Source organism: Coregonus clupeaformis, unplaced genomic scaffold, assembly GCF_020615455.1.
Source record: "Coregonus clupeaformis isolate EN_2021a unplaced genomic scaffold, ASM2061545v1 scaf1504, whole genome shotgun sequence".
Taxonomy (NCBI): Eukaryota; Metazoa; Chordata; class Actinopteri; order Salmoniformes; family Salmonidae; genus Coregonus; species Coregonus clupeaformis.
In genome coordinates this window covers 17977-43977 of record NW_025534958.1, presented here as the reverse complement: position 1 = coordinate 43977, position 26001 = coordinate 17977, and the positions used below count along the sequence as shown (strand labels likewise).

Here is a 26001-nt window from a genome sequence, read left to right as displayed (position 1 = left end):
AAAACTTGACATCAGAAGAGTTACAGGGTGTGTTAAGTGGTGATGTTCCATCCTTTTAGGCTGTTGGCCGGAAGTAGGACTAAATAGATTTAAGTATTGTGTGTATATATATATATATTTTTTTTAAAATGTTTTGTGAGTGTAGTGTTAGATGGTAGGGTATTAGTATTATTATTGTAATTTTGTTTAAAAAAAATTAAACATATATATTTTTTAAAGCAAAGTATAAGGGAGTTATGCTCCAGTGTAGTAGGTGGCGGTAATGCAACATTTATTGGATGCCAACCGCCGCTGAACCTCATCGAAGAAGAAGATGTATCCCATCTAGCCATGACCCAGAACCGCCGAGCGCTGAACTGCCTATAATTCTGTCCACGTTATTTAAAACAGCTCCAGTTTAGTGTCTTTATTTGTAGTTTACATGTACGCTTGAAATACACAACGAAAGATCCAAGTTAAAAACTGGTTTGACTTTTGCACGGGTAATTTGAATGGACTCTTGCTGCATATGTGCATATTTCTAAACTTGAAAACAATCAGAGTGCGAAGTGTATTTGATTGTTTTCAATGGTTGAACTTTGACACAGTTTTTTCTTTGACAGTGACGGACGGCAAGCTGGTGGTCAAAGGTAACGTGCACAGAAACAACAATGACTTAAGATAGAACGTTTAATTTACCCCACAAAATAACGTTATAGCTGTGTTTGTGGCTACAGGCACGTTTTTACTTGCAGTACAAGGACGATGATGTTACATCTAGCTAAATTGTTACACTGTATCCACACATTTCCTTCAGATGGCAAGTTCCAGGAAAGTGATTGAACTGTTTTATGACGTGGTGTCTCCCTACTCATGGGTTTGCTTTGAGGTTAGTGTATTTAGATTGTACGTTTCAAAATTTCAGAGGTAGAGTTCTATGCATTGACTAATCATTGTGCATGCATGTATCCGATCTTTAGGTCATGTGCCGTTACAGAAATGTGTGGAACATTGACCTTAAACTATGTCCTGCGTTCTTGGGTGGCGTCATGCAAGGGTCAGGTAAGTAGCTAAGATCAACAGTACACAAACCAGACTTCACAATAGGCTATGGATGGACTGTCATGTTTACATTGCACATGTTGTCAGGCAGCCATTAAAAAGTCATGATGAGTCATGTGCATTGTGATGTGATGTCTGATTTTATTGTTATCCTGTATTCCAGGTAATAAGCCCCCAGGTCTGGTCCCAAACAAGTTCCTGTATATGACCACAGACCTGCATCGTCTAGCCCAGTACTTCCAGGTCCCCATCAGTCCCCCTACTGACCCCTTTGAGGCCATGTTCGAAAAAGGTGCCCCCCCCCGCTTATAACAATGCTATTGGATATATATTCATGAGACACATGGGTGGGGACAACACTAATATACCTGTACTGTTTCATATATAGAACGTATCTTAAAGATCAATGAAGGCTTCCTAATATAGATCAAACAGCAACAGGTGCTGACAGGAAGTCTCTCCCTGTAACATTCCATTGAGTACTGCTGTCTGTTGGGGACACTCAGGGAGAGAAACATCTGTGCTGTCAACATGTCTGTTCTATATTATCAATTAGCTTTATCCCTCTATACCTAATACACTGCTCTGTATGGTCTCTCTTAGCCTTTTTGTGCCTCGCCGTCAAGCAAAATAAACTTGCTGACCTCACGGTCACCACATTTCTCTCTTGCAACCATGTATTTGTCTGTCCCAGGCTCGCTGTCTGCCATGCGCTTTGTGGCGGCGGTACAGGAGAGGGAGGTGGGCGGAGATAAGCAGGTAGAGCAGGTGTCCCGGGAGCTGTGGATGAGGATCTGGAGCCAAGACAAAGACATTTCCCAGCCTGCATCACTCTCTGAGGTACCAGGAAGTACTCAGTCGTTGGAGCTTGAGTTCAAGGCTTCTCTCTATTCATCATCTGTCTAGTGTCTTTCACAAAGTTGCCTTTCACAGAATATCAGAAAAATTTGCATTTTACTAAAATGCTAAAATGTCTTAAGTGTTATCACCCAACACTAATGCAATTGCACTCAAGAACGCAATCCCTGAGTGCTGGAAGGCATAATCCTCCTAGAGCAGTTTGAGATTGGGTCTGGGTAGATAGTGGCATCATGGATTTGAACATTGCAGGTTGTTTGTTTAATGTGATTCATGTTTTTTCCAGGCAGCCATGAAGGCAGGGCTCTCAGCCAGTGAGGTGGAAGAGCTGCTGAAACTGTCCACCTCAAAGGAAATCAAAGACAAGCTGAAGAGATCCACTAAGGAAGCACTGGACCATGGGGTCAGTGTCTCCTCCTCCTCTCCCTGTTCTCTCCCAACCAACCCCTAGCCACATACAGTGGGGAAAAAAGTATTTAGTCAGCCACCAATTGTGCAAGTTCTCCCACTTAAAAAGATGAGGCCTGTAATTTTCATCATAGGTACACGTCAACTATGACAGACAAAATTAGAAAAAAAAATCCAGAAAATCACATTGTAGGATTTTTAATGAATTTATTTGCAAATTATGGTGGAAAATAAGTATTTGGTCAATAACAAAAGTTTCTCAATACTTTGTTATATACCCTTTGTTGGCAATGACACAGGTCAAACGTTTTCTGTAAGTCTTCACAAGGTTTTCACACACTGTTGCTGGTATTTTGGCCCATTCCTCCATGCAGATCTCCTCTAGAGCAGTGATGTTTTGGGGCTGTCGCTGGGCAACACGGACTTTCAACTCCCTCCAAAGATTTTCTATGGGGTTGAGATCTGGAGACTGGCTAGGCCACTCCAGGACCTTGAAATGCTTCTTACGAAGCCACTCCTTCGTTGCCCGGGCGGTGTGTTTGGGATCATTGCCATGCTGAAAGACCCAGCCACGTTTCATCTTCAATGCCCTTGCTGATGGTTTTCACTCAAAATCTCACGATACATGGCCCCATTCATTCTTTCCTTTACACGGATCAGTCGTCCTGGTCCCTTTGCAGAAAAACAGCCCCAAAGCATGATGTTTCCACCCCCATGCTTCACAGTAGGTATGGTGTTCTTTGGATGCAACTCAGCATTCTTTGTCCTCCAAACACGACGAGTTGAGTTTTTACCAAAAAGTTCTATTTTGGTTTCATCTGACCATATGACATTCTCCCAAACTTCTTCTGGATCATCCAAATGCACGCTAGCAAACTTCAGACGGGCCTGGACATGTACTGGCTTAAGCAGGGGGACACGTCTGGCACTGCAGGATTTGAGTCCCTGGCGGCGTAGTGTGTTACTGATGGTAGGCTTTGTTACTTTGGTCCCAGCTCTCTGCAGGTCATTCACTAGGTCCCCCCGTGTGGTTCTGGGATTTTTGCTCACCGTTCTTGTGATCATTTTGACCCCACGGGGTGAGATCTTGCGTGGAGCCCCAGATCGAGGGAGATTATCAGTGGTCTTGTATGTCTTCCATTTCCTAATAATTGCTCCCACAGTTGCTTTCTTCAAACCAAGCTGCTTACCTATTGCAGATTCAGTCTTCCCAGCCTGGTGCAGGTCTACAATTTTGTTTCTGGTGTCCTTTGACAGCTCTTTGGTCTTGGCCATAGTGGAGTTTGGAGTGTGACTGTTTGAGGTTGTGGACAGGTGTCTTTTATACTGATAACAAGTTCAAACAGGTGCCATTAATACAGGTAACGAGTGGAGGACAGAGGAGCCTCTTAAAGAAGAAGTTACAGGTCTGTGAGAGCCAGAAATCTTGCTTGTTTGTAGGTGACCAAATACTTATTTTCCACCATAATTTGCAAATAAATTCATGAAAAATCCTACAATGTGATTTTCTGGATTTTTTTTCTCAATTTGTCTGTCATAGTTGACGTGTACCTATGATGAAAATTACAGGCCTCTCTCTCATCTTTTTAAGTGGGAGAACTTGCACAATTGGTGGCTGACTAAATACTTTTTTTCCCCACTGTACATATAGATGGATCAGATGGCTGTTAATGACAATAGCAGCCATCAGTGTGGGATTGGACATCAGTATCAGTACATTCACTAGTATCAGTGCATTCACTTCTTCCGCTATCTCACCTTCTCTCTGTACTCTCTCTCAGGCCTTTGGTCTTCCTCTGGCTGTGTGTCATGTGAATGGAAAGCCAGAGGTGTTCTTTGGCTCTGACCGATTTGAGCTCATTGCCCACTGCATAGGTGAGCCCACACTCACTCTGGCATCATAAGGGGTCATATTCCTGTCTAATCTCCCAATTTGGATGCATCAGAATATTCACAAATAGCATATCATAGAATTGACTTTAAACTGTATTTATGTCATGCACCATCATACCAGGTCATTTAATGCTTAAAAACAAACAACAATTCCATGTATAAAATATTTGGCTGCAGAAGTCCCATTTCTTACCGGTCTCTACAGCTTCTGTCCAAAAACAAATCCTGTGAAATGTTTGTATTATTATTTTTACGATATCCAATTGGTAGTTACAGTCCCGTACGGACTCGGGAGAGGCGAAGGTCGAGAGCCATGCGTCCTCCGAAACACGACCCTGCCAAGCCGCACTGCTTCTTGACACACTGCTCACCTAACCCGGAAGCCAGCCGCACCAATGTGTCGGAGGAAACACCGTACAACTGGCGACCGTGTCAGTGTGCATGCCACAGGAGTCGCTACAGCGGGATGGACAAGGACATCCCGGCTGGCCAAAACCTCCCCTAACCCGGACGGGATCGAACCCGGGCTGCGGTGCAGTGCCTTAGACCACTGTGCCACTCGGGAGGCCCTACTGGAGGAGTTACTGGCTAGCTACAGTGGCTAGCTTAGCTAACGAACTGGCGACGTCGGTCGTGGGGCGCGCATGACCAGAATGACACATCGACGAACCACTAAAGTCACACAAATTGAGAAAGGGGCGGAGTTGGACCGTTTTTCGCGTCCAAAGTCAACCTTACAGTAGTGAGTGCATACATTTTTATACTTTTTTCGTATGGGTCCCCCGTGGAAATCGAACCCACAACCCTGGCGCTATGCTCTACCAACTGAGCTACACGGGACTGCAATCAATACTGTACATCTTATTGTCATACATCACATGTCATTTTACACGTTTTATGTCATGCACCTAACAAAACCTTTTGATAGATTTATCTATCAAAAGGTATGTAATCACACAACTCAAGACAGTTATCATTATTGCTTCATGGTTGCTAGATATGGTAAATTCCATTGTTTTGAATTTTGGTTCCTATATCATTACTATCATCACTTTGAGCCCATCAACATTCAGCTTAGCGCAGACCTTATCCAATCATATCCTTCTGTCTTCTAGGAGAGAAGTGGATGGGACCCCAGCCTGCTGCTGCCAAACTGTGACATGAAACATGAAACTGGGACATGTATTCATTAAGATGAATAAATACTATAGATATGATTTTTAATTGTCTATTTTCTAAATTGGACTGAAAATTATTCTTTGAAATAGATCACTGTCTCTTCACTAATAATTTTGACCGCCACAGAAAGAAGCCTAACATTCATGTTTAAGGACAAGCAAGGCTTTCGGAAGATTAGAGGCAGAGAAAATGCCGGATAAGCAAACCAAAACAAAGAGGACAGACAATAGACTGGAAAGAAGTGGAAGGACCTGTTTCCCCAGACAAAAGAGGGAGGGCAAGAACTTCTACAGAGAGAAAGAAGTCCACTAAACTGGTGTGACATTAACATTACGATAGACTTCCTGGATGAGAAAAAAGGGGAGAGGAGGAAGAATTAGTGCGAGAAACGGTGGGAGAGAAAGATGGATGTAGTGCAGGTGAAGAGGGCGGGGTTGAGACAACTCTGAACGTGTGACTTAGACAAACACAGAGCCACACAACACAGTAATCCCTGGAGCCTGACAAACCCCCTGAGAGGAGAGAGAATGGGAGAGAAACCACAACACTAACCCTGGACTACACACACTGACACGCAACAGGGAAAATGTATGAAATGTGTTGGTTTATGTCACGGAAAGGGCAAAGGATTATATCACTGGATTGTTAAGGTTTCTTTCTCAAGGTCTGAGGCACACACACAGGGAGAGAGGTAAGATTACTACACTGTGTTTACTTTGTCTGTGATTGTTTTATAATGATTTGTCTGAACTAGATATTGGTTCCATTACTGTATACTGTATATACGCGATAGAGAGAGATTGTGTGTTCGTCTGCTGAGTGTGTGTGTTTACCGGTTTGTCTGTGGGTGTGTGTCATTGTGCTTTTCCTGCTTGAAAAAATGCAGCTGGACAGGTTAAGTAATCACTGCACTGACACAAACAGGTGGTTAGGGACTTTAGTTTCTTTGTGTAACTGGGAGACACATGTTCATCGTTGACCTACAGTAAAACAGTAGTAATGTGTTAATGGAAAAGCAGGCAGAAGCCCCAGATGCTGTGCCACATAGGCTACACTCTGGTGTACAGATATGCATTGGTGCTGCAATGTGATGCATGTGATGCTTCATATCAGGATGTGCCCTTTTGTTGTGAAGCTTGGGCATATAATTTTGCATTCACAGCTACAATGAGCTGCTATAGGGGCTATTGTGGATGGTGTGTGTATGTGAGAGTAAAACGGGGAGGGAGGGAGGGAGAGAGGACGACAGGACAAAGCGTAAGAATTGGTTTCCTTAAAGTTGTAGTACAATTTCTGAATAAATTGTAGGTGTGTGCGTGTCGATAATAATCACAAGTTGTGTAACAGTAACTGAAAGGTCGCTGGTTCGAATACTGGAGCCGACAAGGTGAAACATCTGTCTCGTGTGTCTTTCGGATGAGGGTTTGGGATAAAGCAGTAGTCCAATTTCAGTTGGACTTTGTGTACACTTGACGAATAAAGTGATCATAATCTCAATCTTAATTCACATCACAGGATCTGATCTAATTGGTCCACTATAAACAGAAGATCTGAAACTCACTATTACTGGTGATGATGATGTTGTTCATCATTCATGTGATTCATCCGTTCTTGTGTTTTAATGTTTAAGCAGGTTATGTGTGTAAGTGTGACCTTTCCTCATGGGAAAAAAAGAAACGGAGGATGTGTTACGTGAATATTCTTCCCCCAGGCACTGAGCTGTCTGCCACTGACACCTTGTTTTAAAACTGATTGAACCAGCGATTCATACAGCATTTCAGAAGCAACATGACTCTGTTGAAATATGAAAGTTCAAGACAAAGTAAATGTGGGAAATCTCAGCACAGTTCCCCTGGGAAGGTCTAAAAAAAATAATTTGACGTCAACCAGTTAATCAATTACATTGGTTATGCACTGTGATCAAGAGATGTAATGTCATCTGAAATGTCATCTGTTGACATACAATGTTGTAACCTACAAGGCCTCATGTCTTACCCACTTTGCCTTGCTTTGTTGTTAGGATGTCTTCAATGTCAGAAGCAGACTCCCTCTGTAAACCGGGAGACACCATCTGTAGTAAGTGTTACACACACACACCACACACACACACACAGACAGACAGACACACAGTTATCTCTCTTCGTTGTCTTTATGTTCACGTCTGTTCCTCAGATATCCGTGTGTACGAGCAAGAAGTGATCATCGTGCCCATCCTCCTATTGGCTAGCTTCCTGGTCACGCTGGTCTTCATCATCCTGCTACGGTTCTGTCCTGAGAAGGTGGACCGCATCCGACCACAGAACACTGTGGCCACGTCCAGATCACAGCGCTCCAGGAGACAACTGCACGGCATTGATGGTGAGTGTGTGTGTGTATATTTGAGCTCAAGGATGTGACTTTGAAAGAGTGTTTTCATAGTGAAATACTGTAGGTAATTTGAGGTTATGAGTGTGTGTTTCTGTCTAAGTCAACAACATAGGCGCTTATTCTATTTGCACAGGCTAGTAATGAACAGAATCAAACCTGTTATTATACTGTATCTATCTATCATGGTCCAAACACATCAAGACAGTTGTGAAGAGGGCACGACAACACCTTTTCCCCCTCAGGAGACTGAAAAGATTTGGCAGGGTTCCCCAGATCCTCAATAATTTATACAGCTGCACCATCGAGAGCATCCTGACCGGTTGCATCACCGCCTGGTATGGCAACTGCTCGGCATCCGACCGTAAGGCGCTACAGAGGGTAGTGCGTACGACCCAGTACATCACTGGGGCCAAGCTTCCTGCCATCCAGAACCTATATACTAGGCGGTGTCAGAGGAAGGCCCAAATAAATTGTGAAAGACTCCAGTCACCCAAGTCATAGACTATTCTCTCTACTACCGCACGGCAAGTGGTACCGGACCACCAAGTCTAGGTCCAAAAGGCTCCTTAACAGCTTCTACCCCCAAGCCATAAGACTGCTGAACAATTAATCAAATGGCCACCCGGACTATTTACATTGACCCCCCCCATTTGTTTTTACACTGGTGCTACTCGCTGTTTATTATCTATGCATAGTCACTTTACCCCTACCTACATGTAGAAATTACCTCGACTAACCTGTATATAGCCTCGTTATTGTTATTTTATTGTGTTACTTTTAAGTAAACATTTCTACACCTTAACGTGAAAAACTATTTGATTTGATCTACTTTTAAACTTCAGGCAATAACCTCTTCCTCTCTCTTCCCTCTCTGTCCTCTCCCCCCTCCTCCTCTCTCTATTCATCCTCCCCTTCCCCTGCCCAGCTCCCCTGGGTATCAACCCGCTGGAGCATGAGACTATTGCTCTCGACGCCCCCTCCTACTCTACCTTCTCCCCCACTCACTCCCACCCCTCCTCCAACCATATCTCCTTCTCTGTGGGGACTCCCTCTCTCCCCCCCATACCCCCACCCAAGACCCTCACCCCATCCTTCCCATCCAGCCCCCCGCCCCAGTCCTTCACACATTCCTTCACCCCTATGGTCCAGCCCAGGGAGCTGCCTCGCCAGAGGCTGCCAGAGTCCTTCAACCTGGTGGCCTCGCTGCCCGCAGCCTTCTCCCTGCACTCTGACAAGGCCGTCTCCCTCTACAGGGCCCGCATGGACAACAGGAACGCTGTGCTCCGAGTGCTCAACGGTGAGAAGAGTGAGAAGAGATGAAAAACAGCTACTACTGAAACAATCTATTTAATAATGGCTTATAAGCAGTGTATTAGCATACCAAAGTGGTGATATAGTCAGAACTACTTAGGGTTAGGGTAAGAGTTAAAGTTAGGGTTGACGTTAGTGTGAAGTAGAATTTTGGTCAAAGCATGGTACTTCAATCCTTTCCAGCATGGTCAAAAAGTGACAAAACAGCCACTGTAAACAGCCTCTCCCCTGCCATTGAAAGGGGGCGCAGCGCCATTAGGCAATTTCTTCCCTAGTTTCAATAGGTGTGGCTGCTGCTTGTGGATAGTTGGACAAACACCACCATAATTACATGAACTGTTTACTTTGTAAAACTGGTCTCTCTAAAACCTGTTTCTCTGACCTGCCTTTCAGAAATGTAATTACCAACTGGTACAACAAGTCTGCTTCAAGGCATTGAGATACAGACAAAGTCTGTTGAGCCACAGCAGTTGTTTATCAAAGGCTTTGGAAGGCCATTTTCACACAGCATGTTGGCAGGCAATTTAATCTTCCTCTCCTCCTCCTCCTCTCCCTCAGACTCTGCGAGCGCCACAGAGAGGCACAACTTCCTGGGCTTTGCTTCCTTCCTGTCCCAGCTGGGGCCACACCCCTTCCTGCCGGAGCTCCTGGGCGTGGTCTCTCTGCGTGTGCCCCTAGTTACTGTTGTTGAGGAGCTAGAGAACAGAGATCTGCTCAGCTTCCTGTGGCGGTGCAGACAGGTAGGAATCACATTACCCATGAGGCATTGTCTCAATTAGCCCATTATTTATAGTAAAATTAGGAGCTGTTTGTGATAAGGATGATTTTGGGTATAAATTGATTCTATTTGTGTTATGTCAGGATGGTGTGGGCGGGGACCCTCCATGTGAGCTCACAGAGAGACGTATATTTACCATGGCCAAACAGGTAGCCTCTGCTCTGGTGAGTACTCTATGGTAATATGTTGGCTTAATGTGTTTCTGCCACATGTTTCTGCCACAGAAACCAGCATGTGCAAACAATGAACATGCCCCATGTTCAAACCATCAAACAATGAACACGCCCCATGTTCAAACCGTCAAACCATGAACATGCCCCATGTTCAAACCGTCAAACCATGAACATGTTCAAACCATGAACATGTCCCCATCCTGACCTCATCATTGTCTACTACTTATCTTATCTCTTAACCTTGTTTGCTTTTCCATAATTAGGATCTGAAAGGATCTTGAAATATGTGTGTGCTGTGCCTCAAAAGTCCACAGTGGCTCCTGTGCTTATGTATTTTCCTTATCTGCATTGATTTGGTCAACTGAACGCACGTACCATGGTAGGTTTCCTGTATGTTAGTGTACTGCACCTGTCCTGTGTATTGGAAACAAGAGGGGGAAGTCACTGTGGACTTTAGAGACTAATTGAATGAAAGGGAATCATTTATGAATGTTGAGATATGACACTGTACCACACCTTTAACCTTTTTCACGTTATCCCCTGTCATCCAATCAGGAGTTCCTCCACAGCCGAGACCTTCTTCATGGCAACGTCCGTGCTCACAGTGTATTGGTCAGCCGGGAGCTGACGGCCAAGCTGTGGGGATTGGGCGGGGTCTACACCAGGAATACCCAAGGAGCTACTCATACTGAAGTTCCTGGCATGAAGAAATGGCAGGCCCCCGAGCTATTGGCTAGGAGGCCTGCCAATCAGAGCAGTGATGTGTGAGTTACTCTACTTAGTCTATGCTGACATTTCAATCAATTCTCAAGATATCCAAAATCCACTGATACATGTTTGTTTTTCTCTCACTAGCTGGTCGTTTGGCATCATGTTGTTTGAAATGGCGACCTTGGGTGAGTTACATGAAATGTATTCTTCTGACTTTGAGCGCCCCTTTTGGCCAGTGATACACATAACAACCACTCTCATTCATTCTGATATCAACTCTTTCTCTGAGCTACAATCTCTAATTTATGTCATTAACCTCTCCCCTCTTTCTCTCTTTCTCCCTCTCTCAGGTGATGCTCCGTTTTCAGATATCTCCGTCAACGAGCTTCTGCAGTTTCACCAGAGAGGGAAAACACTGAGAAAGCCAGCCAACTGCTCCAACTCACTGTAACTATCCATTATTCATCACTATTATTACTGCGTTATCACCAGGAGAGGGAGCTTCTTTAGACTGAGATCATAGAGATAGATAGAGGACTATAGTGCCTAAAAGCCTGTTTTAGCATGGGCAGCGCCATTGAGGACTTTCACCATTTTGAAGTAGTCGACTGGGTGGGACTTCCTATGGGTTAAGGAAGGGTCACACAATTCCATCCAGGTCATCAGGAGGGATCAGCCAATGAAATATACTTGTGAGCGAAAGTAAGGCGGTACGGCGGTACGGCGTCCCGGCAAAATAAATAGTTGGGGTACACCGTACAGGTAAAACTTGAAAACGGGTGGTATAGCCTACGCTCCAAAATGCGATGTGGTTCGACGAGAACACTGACATTTGGCAAGGCAGAGATGAGTGCCCGACACCGAAATGAGCGTGGACAGCAGTGGACGCATAAATTCTGACAATAGCCAAATGTCATGACGCTTTGAGGTGTTTTGTGTAACAGATTCACTTGCGCTGGTAGCCTAGAATAGGAGCCCTTTGAAGTGATTGTTTGACAATCCAATGAAAACATCATGACTGGTTGTGTTTATGCCACAATAAAAGGTAATACATTGTAAAAGCTAATTGACAAATCTTTACGACTAGGCCCACAGAGTTCCTATTAAATGTATAGGGATTCTATATGTAATTCTATGATTAGGCCCATAAAATGTTTTATACACACGCTTATAGGAGGTCCCATACCGGGAAGAAATGAATTATTTCACCCCTGCTCGTGAGCAAACATTCCATAACTGCAGTTGTCAGTAAATCACAAACCTTGGCTTTATACCTGTTCAAACAACACACTCCAGGTGGCAGTGCACACTCTTTCAGTTTGTTTTACCAACTCATAGAAGTAGTAGAAGAAGAAAATGGACAACTTCAAAATGGAGATGACCTCAACGGCGCTGCCCATGCTCACAGACGCCATAATGGGACAGACAGATACAATGTTCTCTATCTTTATGACTGAGATATACCTCTATTCCCCTGTAACCACGCCCACCCTTCTCACAGGTACTCCATCATCAAGGCCTGCTGCCAATGGAAGGAGCAGGATCGCCCCACATTGGCCGAGGTCGACCGCAAGCTCCAATCAGGAGAGAAGAGTGCCAACGACAAAGTCCTCAAGGTACCTGAGCCAATCAACATCGAGCAGTACCTGCAGGAGGCTGGATATGGGGAGTCCAACAGCTACACTGTTTTCTGAGTGGCGGCTGTGCCGGCCAATGAAATGCACTATGCTGAGGGACGACGATGGATTATATATGTACGGCTCCATTCATTCCAGAAAGATATTCACTTCTGCCCTTTTTCAGTCCCCTTCATGGATCTGAAAAACAGACAAAAGCTATATTTCTTTCACTCAGTCTCATCAGATCATTGAAAAGGGGTGGATGAGGGCAGAAGGGAGGAAACTACTTTCTGGACTGAAATGCTGCCAATGTCTTTGTGCCATAGACTTAAGATTGGTAGACTTGAACAGATACAATCGTTGAGTCAACTTCAGTTTGTAGTTGATTGTGTATATCAGTCGAGGCTGCTGAGGGGAGGACAGCTCATAATAACAGCCAGAATGGAGTGATACCATTCCATTTACTCCATTCCAGCCATTCTACTCCATTCCAGCCATTATTATGAGCCGTCCTCCTCTCAGCAGCCTCCACTGATGTATATACTGTATATGAAGGTTTACAAATCCTGTCTTCAAAATTCTTGTATAATAACAGTAATCGTATATGTGATTTTAGGGACTGGGTAGAGACACCAGGTTTCATAAGAGATTTATAAGATGTTTACAAGTTGTTTTGTTACACTTAATTTATAATTTTAAGTCCAAAAATATATGTAGCAACTAAGGTAAGGATTCTAGCTTTAAATACTGCTGTCTCATAAGTAGGGCCAGAGTTTAATTATCCTGACCACGGAAGGTGACCAGGAAAAACTCGGGACCCTGGTTGCCCCTCCAGTTTGTTCTGGTCAGGTCATGTGATCAGGAAACCTCCTGGAAGAGGAAGCGAAATCTCACTCTCTCCTTTTTTCTGGTTCATAAACAGTCAATGAAATGAAGCAGAGCAGACCCAGCAGTGCCACCCCTTAAGCAGACCGGAACTGTGACAATTGTTTTCTATGGTAAACGGCCTGAGTGGGACATCTTCATTTATCAAATCAAATCAAATTGTATTTGTCACATGCGCCGAATACAACAGGTGTAGACCTTACAGTGAAATGCTTACTTACAAGCCCTTAACCAACAATGCAGTTTTAAGAAAAATAAGTGTTAAGAAAGTATTTACTAAAATAAACTGAAGTAAAAAATAGATAAGTAAAAAAGAAAAATTAAAGCGCAACAATAAAATAACAGTAGCGAGGCTATATACAGGGTGTACCGGTACAGAGTCAATGTGCGGGGGCACAGGTTAGTCAAGGTAATTGAGGTAATATGTACATATAGGTAGAGGTAAAGCGACAGCAGCGTAAAAGAGGGGGTGCGTGGGGGGGACAATGCAAATAGTCCGGGTAGCCATTTGATTAGTTGTTCAGGAGTCTTATGGCTTGGGGGTAGAAGCTGTTAAGAAGCCTTTTGGACCTAGACTTGGCGCTCCAGTACCACTTGCCGTGCTGTAGCAGAGACAACAGTCTATGCCTAGGGTGGCTGGAGTCTTCGGCAATGTTTAGGACCTTCCTCTGATAAGATTTAATCATCATATTTGGTACAAGCTAAATTATATGGAAGGTCAGAGTTCTGTGGTTGATGTCTACTGTAAATGAGCACAAACTGAACTCACATCATTTGCACACTCTCCACAATGTGAATCAATGTAGAAGTTTGCCAATGTCAAATAAAACCATTCACACTGATGCTCTTTTTCTCTTCTGAGTTGGTCAGCAGTACTCTGTGCCAGTGGCTCCTAAATGTTTTTGTCTTTTGAATTCTCTTGTAATTTTTTTGTACTTCAGTAGTTGGTAATATTGCTGAAAACAGTGTACAGGGTTATTTGTCTAACCATGCTTTTCTACAAGCCATGTGTTATAGGAGTTTGACCTTGAATGATTGTAACATTGCACAGTGAGAACCTTACAAGTCATTGAAATGTTACCATAGAGTCAGGGCTAATTATACTGAACAAAAACGGTTCATATGAGGACATCAGTAAATTGAAATAAATAAATTAGGCCCTAATTTATGGATTTCACATGACTGGGAATACAGATATGCATCTATTGGTTACAGATACCAAAATAAGCTTTTTGTGCATAATATGGAACATTTCTGGGATTTTTTATTTCAGCTCATGAAACACGGGACCAAGACTTTATATGTTGTGTTAATATTTTTGTTCAGTGTAATTCCAGACCCGGAGGGCTGAAACATGTCTAGTTTTCATCCTCTCCTAATAAGGGACTGGTTCAGACCTGGGACACCAGGTGAGTGCAATTAACTACCAGGTAGAAAACAGAAGTGTTTCAGCCCTCCAGGACCGGAGTTGAACAGCCCTGAGAGTCTATAGCAGCCATATACAAACAACACTCAGAGCTAAAGAGCATTGTTCCAGTAACAGGTGTTTATTGGTAGTACAGCATACACCAGAGTATCTCCCCTCTCAGGACAAATACCCATATTCAGGTAGTTCAGTCAGTTACTAATACTCACTACATCCTCTCCATGAAAAACTTCCTCCCACACCAAAATAATAACTTTGATTATAGTACAAAAGATCAAAGCTATAAAACCGAGTCCTATCTGGTGAAATTAAAAAAACAACTTGTTCAAGCTCTTTAATATCCTTTCATACAGGTGATTAGAGCCTGGCTGGACTGACATCTACATTAACATTACAAATCTACTTTGTAAAAATAAGAAAGTGAAATGGACCATTTTCAATAATAACACTATGGTTATAGCACCGCTGAAATGTAGAAAAAGGCAACTTGAACTGTCCTAGCTAGCTAGCCAGCCATGGTTACTGTAGGTGACCACGTTTGCAGTCTCACGTGAGTATATGTTTCTACTAACAGACACACACATACATACATCAACTCACCCACACAAACATGAACACTCTAAAGACAGACTATCAGATGCCCATGCTCACCACTCACTCATAACTAACAACAGATGTTTTTGCACATTCAATGTCCAGGAAAGTCAAAGCATATCCTAATGATTTCCCCTCCTCTTCCTCTTACTATAATCAACCCCCTCCTCTTCCTCTTACTATAATCAACCCCCTTCTCTTCCTTACTTATATTCAACCCCCTTCTATTCATCTAGTCTCTAAAATGATTGATGTTCATGATCAAAATTAACCCCCATTTTCCTCTCGCTTTCAGTCTTGGTCTCAGGCTTGAATGTCACTAATACAAGTCTTTAGTGTGGGTCCCAGTTTGAAGTTCATTTCAACCCCTCTCTTCCTCCTCCCTCCTTCCTTCCCCTGTCAGTCTCGTAGGCTGTTGATGGAGGCACAGATCTTGAGGGCGGGTCCTAGTTTGATGTTCATGGTAGAGATTAGGTGTTCTTCTCTGAGTAGCAACAGGGCCTGTCCGTCAATCTCCTGGGATAAGAACTGGGCTGCCAGCTCCTCACAACCTGGGAGGGGAGGAGAGAGCGAGTGAATACACTATGAAAGGAACTGCTCACTAGCAATGAACCTCAACCTAAAATACACTTTGGCGTGGGTTATGTACAAACCAGAACTCTTGGTTTCTTTGATCTAATTCAGGGTTTCCCCAAACTCGGTCCTGGGGCCCCCCCTGGGTGCACGTTTTGGTTTTTGCCCTAGCACTACAAAACTGATTCAAATTAGCAACTCAATAAGCTTTGATTATTTCAATCAGCTGTGTAGTGCTAGGGCAAAAACCAAAACGTGCACCCAGGACCGAGTTTGGGAAACCCTGATCTACACTGCTCAAAAAAATAAAGGGAACACTTAAACAACATAATGTAACTCCAAGTCAATCACACTTCTGTGAAATCAAACTGTCCACTTAGGAAGCAACACTGATTGACAATACATTTCACATGCTGTTGTGCAAATGGAATAGACAACAGGTGGAAATTATATGCAATTAGCAAGACACCCCCAATAAAGGACTGGTTTTTCAGGTGGTGACCATAGACCACTTCTCAGTTCCTATGCTTCCTGGCTGATGTTTTGGTCACTTTTGAATGCTGGCGGTGCTTTCACTCTAGTGGTAGCATGAGACGGAGTCTACAACCCACACAAGTGGCACATCAATGCGAGCTGTGGCAAGAAGGTTTGCTGTGTCTGTCAGCGTAGTGTCCAGAGCATGGAGGCGCTACCAGGAGACAGGCCAGTACATCAGGAGACGTGGAGGAGGCCGTAGGAGGGCAACAACCCAGCAGCAGGACTGCTACCTCCGCCTTTGTGCAAGGAGGAGCAGGAGGAGCACTGCCAGAGCCCTGCAAAATGACCTCCAGCAGGCCACAAATGTGCATGTGTCTGCTCAAACTGTCAGAAACAGACTCCATGAGGGTGGTATGAGGGCCCGACGTCCACAGGTGGGGGTTGTGCTTACAGCCAACACCGTGCAGGACGTCTGGCATTTGCCAGAGAAAACCAAGATTGGCAATTTCGCCACTGGCGCCCTGTGCTCTTCACAGATGAAAGCAGGTTCACACTGAGCACGTGACAGAGTCTGGAGACGCCGTGGAGAACGTTCTGCTGCCTGTAACATCCTCCAGCATGACCGGTTTGGCGGTGGGTCAGTCATGGTGTGGGGTGGCATTTCTTTGGGGGGCCGCACAGCCCTCCATGTGCTCGCCAGAGGTAGCCTGACTGCCATTAGGTACCGAGATGAGATCCTCAGACCCCTTGTGAGACCATATGCTGGTGCGGTTGGCCCTGGGTTCCTCCTAATGCAAGACAATGCTAGACCTCATGTGGCTGGAGTGTGTCAGCAGTTCCTGCAAGAGGAAGGCATTGATGCTATGGACTGGCCCGCCCGTTCCCCAGACCTGAATCCAATTGAGCACATCTGGGACATCATGTCTCGCTCCATCCACCAACGCCACGTTGCACCACAGACTGTCCAGGAGTTGGCGGATGCTTTAGTCCAGGTCTGGGAGGAGATCCCTCAGGAGACCATCCGCCACCTCATCAGGAGCATGCCCAGGCGTTGTAGCGAGGTCATACAGGCACGTGGAGGCCACACACACTACTGAGCCTCATTTTGACTTGTTTTAAGGACATTACATCAAAGTTGGATCAGCCTGTAGTGTGGTTTTCCACTTTAATTTTGAGGGTGACTCATTTACATTTTAGTCAATTAGCAGACGCTCTTATCCAGAGCGACTTACAGTTAGTGAATACATATCTTTTTATACTGGCCCCCCGTGGGAATCGAACCAGTATATCAACTGAGCTACATCCCTGCCGGCCATTCCCTCCCCTACCCTGGACGACGCTGGGCCAATTGTGCGCCGCCCATGAGTCTCCCGGTCGCGGCCGGCTGCGACAGAGCCTGGATTCGAACCAGGATCTCTAGTGGCACAGTTAGCACTGCGATGCAGTGCCTTAGACCACTGTGCCACTCAGGAGACTCCAAATCCAGACCTCCATGGGTTGATACATTTGATTTCCATTGATAATTTTTGTGTGATTTTGTTGTCAGCACATTCAACTATGTAAAGAAAAAAGTATTTAATAAGATTATTTCATTCATTCAGATCTAGGATGTGTTCTTTTAGTGTTCCCTTAATTTTTTTGAGCAGTGTAATTGACCAGTTGGCCATTGGTTCCATTATTATAGTTTCCCCTACTATGAAGACTCTTTATTAAATTGTTTGCTTCATTGATTGTTAATGAATAAGTACTGACCTTGTAGTGAAGAGATGAACCTGCAGACCTCCTCCACACCCCAATGGGCAGGGCTCCCAGACAGGAAGTTGGCCTCGTCCAATGGGAGGCTGCCTTGAGCCGAGTCGTCCAAATGGGGATCGCAGTGGGCGGGCCTAGGGCAGGAGAGGGAGGAGCTAGGGGAGAGTGATGGGGAATCTTCTTCCTCCTCCTCCTCTCCGTCACAGCTGGACACATCCTCCGAGCGACTGGACTCAGAACGACACTACAGCCAATCATAGAGAGAAGAGTATCATACATGTAGACCTGCACATTTTAAATATGGAACTGACCCTGCATACACATACACACTGAACAAAACTATAAACGCAACAATTTCATTGATTTTACTGAATTACAGTTCATATGAGGAAATCAGTCAATTTAAATAAATAAATGAGGCCCTAATCTATGGACTGCACTACTGAGAGTACAGATATGCATGTTGGTCACAGATACCTCCCCCCCAAAAAATTGGGCCTCACAATGGGCCTCAGGAGCTCGTCACGGTATTTTTGTGCATTCAAATTGCCATCGATAAAATGCAATTGTGTTCATTGTCCATAGCTTATGCCTGCCCATACCATAACCCCACCGCCACCATTGAGCACTCTGTTCACAACGTTGACATCAGCTAACTGATCGCTCACACGACACCATACATGTGGTCTGTGGTTGTGAGGCCGGTTGGACATCCTGCTAAATTCTCTAAAACGACGATGGAGGCGGTTTATGGTAGAGAAATGAACATTACATTCTCTGGCAACAGCTCTGGTGGACATTTTTGCAATCGGCATGCCAATTGTACACTCCCTCAAAACCTGTGACATCTGTGGCATTGTGTTGTGTGACAAAACTGCACATTTTAGAGTGGCCTTTTATTGTCCCCAGCACAAGGTGCACCTGTGTAATAATCATGCTGTTTAATCAGCTTCTTGATATGCCACACCTGTCAGGCGGATGGATTATCTTGGCAAAGGATAAATGCTCACTAACAGGGATATAAACAAATGTGTGCATACAATTTGAGAGAAATAAGCTTTTTGGAGCGTATGGAAAGTTTCTGGGATCTTTTATTTCAGCTCATGAAACCAACACTTTACATGTTGCATTTCTATTTGTGTTCAGTATAGTATGCTTACTTACTTTATTGTGTTCTTATTTTTCTATCTTGTGTGTTTTTGTTCTACCTTGTTATTTTTAGTAGTACATTGTTATTGATCACTGCAGTGTTGGTTAGAGCTAGTAAGTAAGGCATTTCACTGTACTTGTGCCATTCAAACTTAAAACAGGAGGAGAGTAAACAACAGCAAAAGTTGTATTGCATTCTATTCTGAGTGGACATTCACTCTTTTCATGGATCAGAAAAATCCACTTTACCTCCTTGACAGGCAAATGTCTGCCGGCTATTTTAGCGCAGGCGATCTCTGAGCTACTCCTGCGAGGACCCCTGCGTCTGACGATGCTGTCTGGGGGAACGGGAGGACCAGGCGGCCGTGCAGAAGCTCGCCCCCTACTGACCTGGAAGTGGTGACTGCAGCTCACATTGTATCTGGAGGAAAGTGGACAAAGCAGGTAACAACAAGGAGTCAATACTGTTGGCTGCACCCAGGACAAAAAAGTGATGTCAACAGTGCTGACTTTAAAGTGTAGACCTGTTCTGGTCAGAGAGGTGTGTGATATAGTGAGAAAACAGGCGAGGTGGCTAGGGTACCTCTTAGCGCAGGTCTTGGAGCAGAACCTCTTGGAGCCCCTAAACTGGCTGGCTGGAGCAAAGCTCTCACAGTACTCGCACTTCAACACTGGAGAGGAGAGAGTCAGACTGTTAGTACAGAGATGACTAGGGATCAGAGGAGGCTGGTGGGAGGAGCTATAGGAGGACGGGCTCATTGGAATGGCTGGAATGGAATTAATGGAACGTTGTCAAACACATTACAATGAGCCCGTCCTCCTATAGCTCCTCCCACCAGCCTCCTATGCTAGGGATGACAACTACTGTACAGAATCAAGCTATAGTCCTGCAACATCTCACAGACAACTGGATCAGAGGCAGAATCAAATCAAAATAAGCTGGTATGGAGTGTATTCTTTAAGGAAGCTAGACAATATACCACCCACTAACCCAGTGGTTCCCAACCAGGGATCCTAGGACCCCTAGGGGTACTTGGCCTATCCACAGGGAGTACTTGAGAAGACTCATGAGGCCATAGGCCTACTGGTAAAATGCACGAGGGCGTACTTCAGGGGTACAGTTGGTGGTACAGTAGCTGAAACAGGTTGGGAACCACTGCACTAACCTGCAGGGCCTCCATTGTCAGCCTGTTGAACACCCATGGCTAGAGGCTCCTTCACTGGCCCAGTCACCTGTCAATCAATGTCAAGTTTGGGTGTTAGAGAAGGATACGTTCTGGCCCTAAAGCAAAGTTCTGTGCAAACAAAACCAAATATCCTCTCCTGATCCATGGTAAGCAGGTAGCTAGGTGCCATCCAGGTATGTGAACTCACAGGGAAAGGCTCAGCTCCCTCCTGGATGACAAAGCCCTCTATGAGGTGGGTGAGGACCTGAGGTTTGACCACCGCCTGGGGCAGAGGGGCTCTGTCTCCCTGACCCCCCACCCCCCGAGACAGGGGCAGAGGCAGAGACAGGGTGGGGGGAGAGGAGAAGGCTGGCACCGCTTTAGGAGCTGGAGAAAGGGATAGAGAGAAAGTGAGGGAAACAGGGTAGAAAAGAGTGTTGGTGAAGTGTCAGAGTTTGGGAATTTACACTACTCATTCGAAAAAACAAACATGAATTTACCAAATATGAATCGTGCTCTGTTTTACAACTTAACCTTAAATCCTTGTATCAAGCAATCACCAACCTTAGATAGCATTCAACTAAACAAGAACATACAGTATATCTTCAGACATCTTACCTGAGTCCAACGTGGGGGTGGGAGATAGAGGAGGGGCAGAATCTCTCATTGGTGGACAGCAAAGTTGGGAAGGTTCGACTGCCATCGCATTGGTTCCATCAGTTTCCGACTTCCTCTTCAATGAGCCAATTGCAGGCTTTGCCTAATGCATCAGGAAGAGACAAGTTTTGATTAACACACACACACATATACACACACATCCTAACACTTTTAGTTTCTAAGAGGGTTACCATGGTGTTCCCTCCAGTAGAGGCTGTAGCGGTGCCGTTGTCCTGGGGGCAGCAGCTTCGGGCCTGGGCCAAAGCCTGTGAATTTCCTACTGAGCCCTGCCTGGCTCCCACCAGCTGGACTGGGACATGGGGCGGGTGGTGGCCCCCTGTGTTGGGCTGGGAGTTGTTGGATGGAGCCGGGAGGATAGGTGGAGGGTGGCGTGGGGGCAACTGGACAGGTAAGCGGTGACCCTGTGAGGTTTTGGGCTGTATGTGTACAGGGCCAGAGCTGTGGCTCACCTTGTCCATGTTAGTGTTGGACTGCTGCAGTGGCTGCACCACCAAGGTCTGGGTGTTGACGTTAGTTTTAGGGGCAACTGAACCTATGGGGTAGCCCTGAGAGGAGGTAGGAACGTTGGAGGTGGGGACTAGGATGTGCGTCACCGTGGCAGCAGGGGTAACCGTGGTTACCGCCCGGGCCTGACAAAGCCCTGAAGGGGAGAGGAGGAGCTGGGAGAGAGGGAGCGTGGGAGAGGGGGAGGAGGTGGGAACTGAGGCGACAGCGGTTGGGGCCATATGCAACTGGTTTCCAGTCTTGACATTCATACTGGGGAGACCGGTGGCAGTGGGATGAGTGTAGTTAGTCAGTTTGGTGGCCATTTGTTGCTGTTGGGGTTGTATCTGCTGCTGCTGCTGGGTGTTCTGAGAGAACTGCTGCTGTTGCTGCTGAGGATGCTGTTGTTGTAGTTGACTAAGAGAATAGTTGGCTGATAGAGGGAGAGAGAGTATAAAGCATGTTTAAAGTTGGAGAGAGAGACAGACCGTTCTTTGCATTTAGTGGCACACAAATTAATAGAGAATTGTGTCTGCATATTGGAGGCAAAGATAAGTCCTTTCACCTGCGTCTTTCCTGTCAGGAAACTCAGTCTTCACCGCGGCCACTCTGGGAGTGGAGATACAGTGGAGAGCCAGGTTCTGCACCTGAGAGAGAACGAAGAGGAAGACACAAAATAAGGCAAACAATTAGAAACAATATTATCTGTGCAAAATCTGTAGACTGAAAAATCGCTGCTCACAATAGGAAGTGGTCACTACCTGGTCATTGTCTGATTGGGCATTGGAGGTGGGAGGGACTTCCTGTTGCTGCTGTTGTTGCTGTGGCTGTTGCTGTGCAACTGTCGCTACAGCAGCCGTTGCTGTGCCACCAGGCATGAAGATGAGCTGGGAGGCTGCGAGGGGTGCCCTGAGGGAGCGGTTGACCTGTGGGCTCATAGGTCAGAAGTCATTGAATATAAAGAGGTTAATGGTCAACACAGGGAGGCTCCTTCTCAACTGTCCAAAAATCTGTCTTCTCCTTGTTCAACTCACTCTCAGGTACATCTGGCCCTGTCCTGCTGAGTTCCCACCCAGCAGCACTGATTGGCTGAGAGCTGATGATGTCACTGATGTGGCAGGGCCGAGGGGGCGGGGATTGGTCATGGTCCCTCCCCCAGACGTGGTGCTCAGATTGACCTGTGACAAGAGGGAAAATGTTGATGCTGGAATGTGCCATATTCCATATGCCAGGAATCTCAAAGAAAGCTAAGAAACTGCAATTAAGGAATTACATGGATAACAGTGCTTGCCACATTTATTTGAATTATTGACTGTGATACTTACAGTGGTGGTTGCTTGGGACACATTGTGGTTGGGAGAGTTGGACTGGCGACTAGCAGCAAGGGTGGCCTGATAGAGAAACAAAATGAAAGAGGTATGTAAGGGATAATTAACGAGGGGCTATGCGTCCTATGAAAATAGTTAATGACGTGGAAGGTGTGTTCCACGACGCGCTAGCGAAGTGGAACTGACCTTCCATGGAGTTGCATTATTTTCCAGAGAACGCAAAGTCCCGAGTTGATTATCCCTTTTATACCATGGCTATAATTGAACACATTTGCAGGTAGAAATGTGTTCAACATCAACTGAAGTAGCTAGCAAGTTTACTAGATAGCTACAGTTGTTGCCTTAGTAAACAAACAAACAGACTTGCTAGTTTAGCTAACCAAAACATCATACCTAGCTTGCTACTATGAACATCGAATTCAACAATACCAATGTTTTCAATTCAAATTTTGCTTTCAAAAGCAGCTTAAACAGAACATGTAAGAATGAACTATAGCCATTGAATTCTACCGTGTGTTATAGGGAAATAATACATGCTCTAGAACGCCATTCAAGCCAATCAGAAAAAAGTATTCAACAATGCCATGGTATAATAGTGCTATTACCTGTTGTGTTACCTGCTATTGTGTTATTATTACCTGTTATTATTGTGTTATTAGCTTGTGTTACCCGTTAATGTTATTCCCTGTTGTGTTACCTGTTATTGTGTTATTAGCTCTTGTGTTACCCGTTATTATTGTGATATTACCTGTTGCACGGCAGCCAGGTTGTGAAGCTGCTGGGCACTGTTGATTTGCTGCTGCAGCATGAGCTGCTGGAAGTACTGGGCTGCGTTCGGCTGTCTCTGCAGCGCCTGAAGGGCCTAGAGAGTACAAATCATCACCATCATCAACATCATATTCATTAAGATTAAGATCAGTTTATTGTTCAAATGCACACAAGGTCCACCCAAAATTTGACTTCCACTTTTAACCCAATCACTACGAAAGACACATACAGGTTTTTTTTTGAGAGGTGCGGGGGGCTGCGACACTGGGCGCCCTGGGACCTGTTGTTGTGGGGGGGGGTTAAGTGCCTTGCTCCAGGGCACAACAGCAGGCAATGGCATCTAGGATTTGATACCAGCAACCCTCCGGTGTGCACATGGTCTTCTTGACTGGTCATTCCTAGGCTAGTCGTTCAACATTCAGTGCCCTATTATCAAAGATAATGATTCATGCAGCAGGCTTTTTTTTTTTTTTTTTTACTCACCTGCACAGCTTGCCTCTCATACAGAGACATGTGGGCTATCTGGGGAGGGCGGGAGTTCCCAGCAGAAGGAGCATTCCCATTGGTAGAGCCCGTGTTCTGGTCATCACCTGCATCCATGCTCTCTGCACAAAACACAGATGTCAATCAAATCATGCACTGTAATTTCTTACAGTACTGTCAAATAATTCTTTTTTTGTATTATATGAAAATATATACAATAACAATTGCAAAGAAATTTTATTACCTAGAATTCTCTATTCTCAGTATCACACATTTGACCTCAATAGACCCCTACCTAGTTATCACGTTCTAATCTAGTCTACAAATTAACTGGCCATAACTGCTAAAGCTATATATTGCTGTATGTTGTTGCCGTTGCTATTCTTAGATAGCGAATGCAATGGGTGAAATTGTCATTAGCGGTAGGAGGCCGGCTGGCTGTCAACAACATGATCGATGTCCGAAAGGGATGCAGCCAGGAGGGAACATGGATGGACAAGAAGTGTGCTCTTCCAAACGTTTAAAACGTTAAATTAGACATCCAAAATTAAGGACAGACAATTGCGTTTTGATATTAGCTAGCTATATTATTTACTTTTCAATGACTGGCAATGTCGAATTAGAACAAAAACTAGGCAAGATCATTGCAACAACAGTGCATCTGGCTAACGTTAGCATAGCTAGCTAGCTATCAAGCTAGATAATAAGTTGACTGCAAGACTTCGTGAAATCTTTCTCTTACCTCGATCTCCTGGACCTTTATTTTTACCTTTTTAATATACAATTCAGCTTTTATCCGTAAACGTTTTACGCATTTGCATTAGGAAGGAATCTTTGGTGATGTTTTTCAGATTTTTGTGTGAATCAAACAACGGTTAGGCAGATGAGAGAAATCCCGCCCCCCTCTCACTCTTTACCATTCCCTTTCCGGCGCCAAAAGTTACGTCATTGAAATGCATCAGAAACCGAACAGTAGCCGAATCAGAAAGCGACCCCTAGACCCTACACCCCATGCACTTGTGGAGATCTAAGACTATTTGACAGGTGTTAGTAATATGGCATTTGCGCCACATTGCCCTCTGATAGTCTAGGTAGAAGTTTCACCATATTGCTTACACTTGTCAAATCCTCTCATATCTCTACAAGTGCATGTATGATCTAGGGGTCGAGTTGGGATTGGACCAAAGACCCTGGTATATATCAGAGATCAGTATATAATAACGAGATGCTCGTGCCTCTAACAATGAGAGTCATTGTCCAAAAGGCGGGAAAGAAGACGACAAGTTTAGGTCAAAATAAGACCATAGAAACGCATTGAGCTTATTTTGGACAGATTTTGGTGAGCGTGAAACCTCTCGCTTCGCCTCTTCCTCCAATGTGCCTTTTACTGAGGAGTGGCTTCTGTCTGGCCACTCTACCATAAAGGCCTGATTGGTGGAGTGCTGCAGAGATGGTTGTCCTTCTTGAAGGTTCTCCCATCTCCACAGAGGAACTCTGGAGCATTCGGAAAGTATTCAGACCCCTTGACTTTTCCCACATTTTGTTACGTTCCAGCCTTATTCTAAAATTGATTAAATTGTTTTTTCCCCCTCATCAATCTACACACAATACCCCATAATGACAAAGCATTATGGGGTATTATACGTTTTTTTAAATATTTTCCTGCCCCCCAAAACCCCCCCGGAAATATCACATTTAGATAAGTATTCAGACCCTTTACTCAGTACATTGTTGAAGCACCTTTGGCAGCGATTACAGCCTTGAGTCTTCTTCGGTATGATGCTACATGCTTGGTACACCTGTATTTGGGGAGTTTCTCCCATTCTTCTCTGCAGATCCTCTCAACCTCTGTCAGGTTGGATGGGGAACGTTGCTGCACAGCTATTTTCAGGTCTCTCCAG

At 44.9% G+C, this 26001-nt stretch overlaps 3 protein-coding genes across 4 annotated transcripts; 2 read left to right on the top strand and 1 right to left on the bottom strand.

Moving 5' to 3' along the window:
• The first annotated feature begins 304 nt into the window (after positions 1-304).
• Positions 305-5417, top strand: LOC121542994 (glutathione S-transferase kappa 1-like). Its single transcript, XM_041852664.2, has 9 exons — positions 305-482; positions 603-629; positions 797-868; positions 960-1041; positions 1205-1333; positions 1736-1881; positions 2186-2302; positions 4089-4182; positions 5316-5417. The coding sequence occupies exons 3-9, from the start codon at positions 797-799 to the stop codon at positions 5357-5359; spliced, it is 684 nt and encodes a 227-aa protein (XP_041708598.1). The 5' UTR covers positions 305-482; positions 603-629; the 3' UTR covers positions 5360-5417.
• A 57-nt stretch (positions 5418-5474) lies between these two features.
• LOC121542970 (tyrosine-protein kinase STYK1) lies at positions 5475-12816 on the top strand. Its single transcript, XM_041852633.1, has 10 exons — positions 5475-6070; positions 7400-7455; positions 7552-7737; positions 8672-9043; positions 9616-9797; positions 9919-9999; positions 10564-10772; positions 10864-10904; positions 11070-11166; positions 12221-12816. Exons 1-10 carry the CDS (start codon positions 5970-5972, stop codon positions 12411-12413), a joined length of 1518 nt encoding a protein of 505 aa, XP_041708567.1. The 5' UTR covers positions 5475-5969; the 3' UTR covers positions 12414-12816.
• A 1933-nt stretch (positions 12817-14749) lies between these two features.
• Positions 14750-25017, bottom strand: LOC121542953 (polyhomeotic-like protein 1). 2 transcript variants are annotated; one of them, XM_041852606.1, is made up of 15 exons: positions 24843-25017; positions 24101-24222; positions 23598-23711; positions 22847-22912; positions 22556-22699; positions 22283-22447; positions 22087-22168; positions 21209-21954; positions 20979-21120; positions 20569-20747; positions 20361-20427; positions 19778-19865; positions 19444-19615; positions 18046-18289; positions 14750-15794 (listed from the first exon to the last, which is right to left on the bottom strand). In XM_041852606.1, the coding sequence occupies exons 2-15, from the start codon at positions 24215-24217 to the stop codon at positions 15643-15645; spliced, it is 2478 nt and encodes an 825-aa protein (XP_041708540.1). In that variant the 5' UTR covers positions 24218-24222; positions 24843-25017; the 3' UTR covers positions 14750-15642. The 2 variants fall into 2 exon arrangements, with proteins under 2 accessions (XP_041708540.1, XP_041708541.1); XM_041852607.1 differs by having other exon boundaries at positions 24870-25017.
• Between the last annotated feature and the right edge of the window lie 984 nt (positions 25018-26001).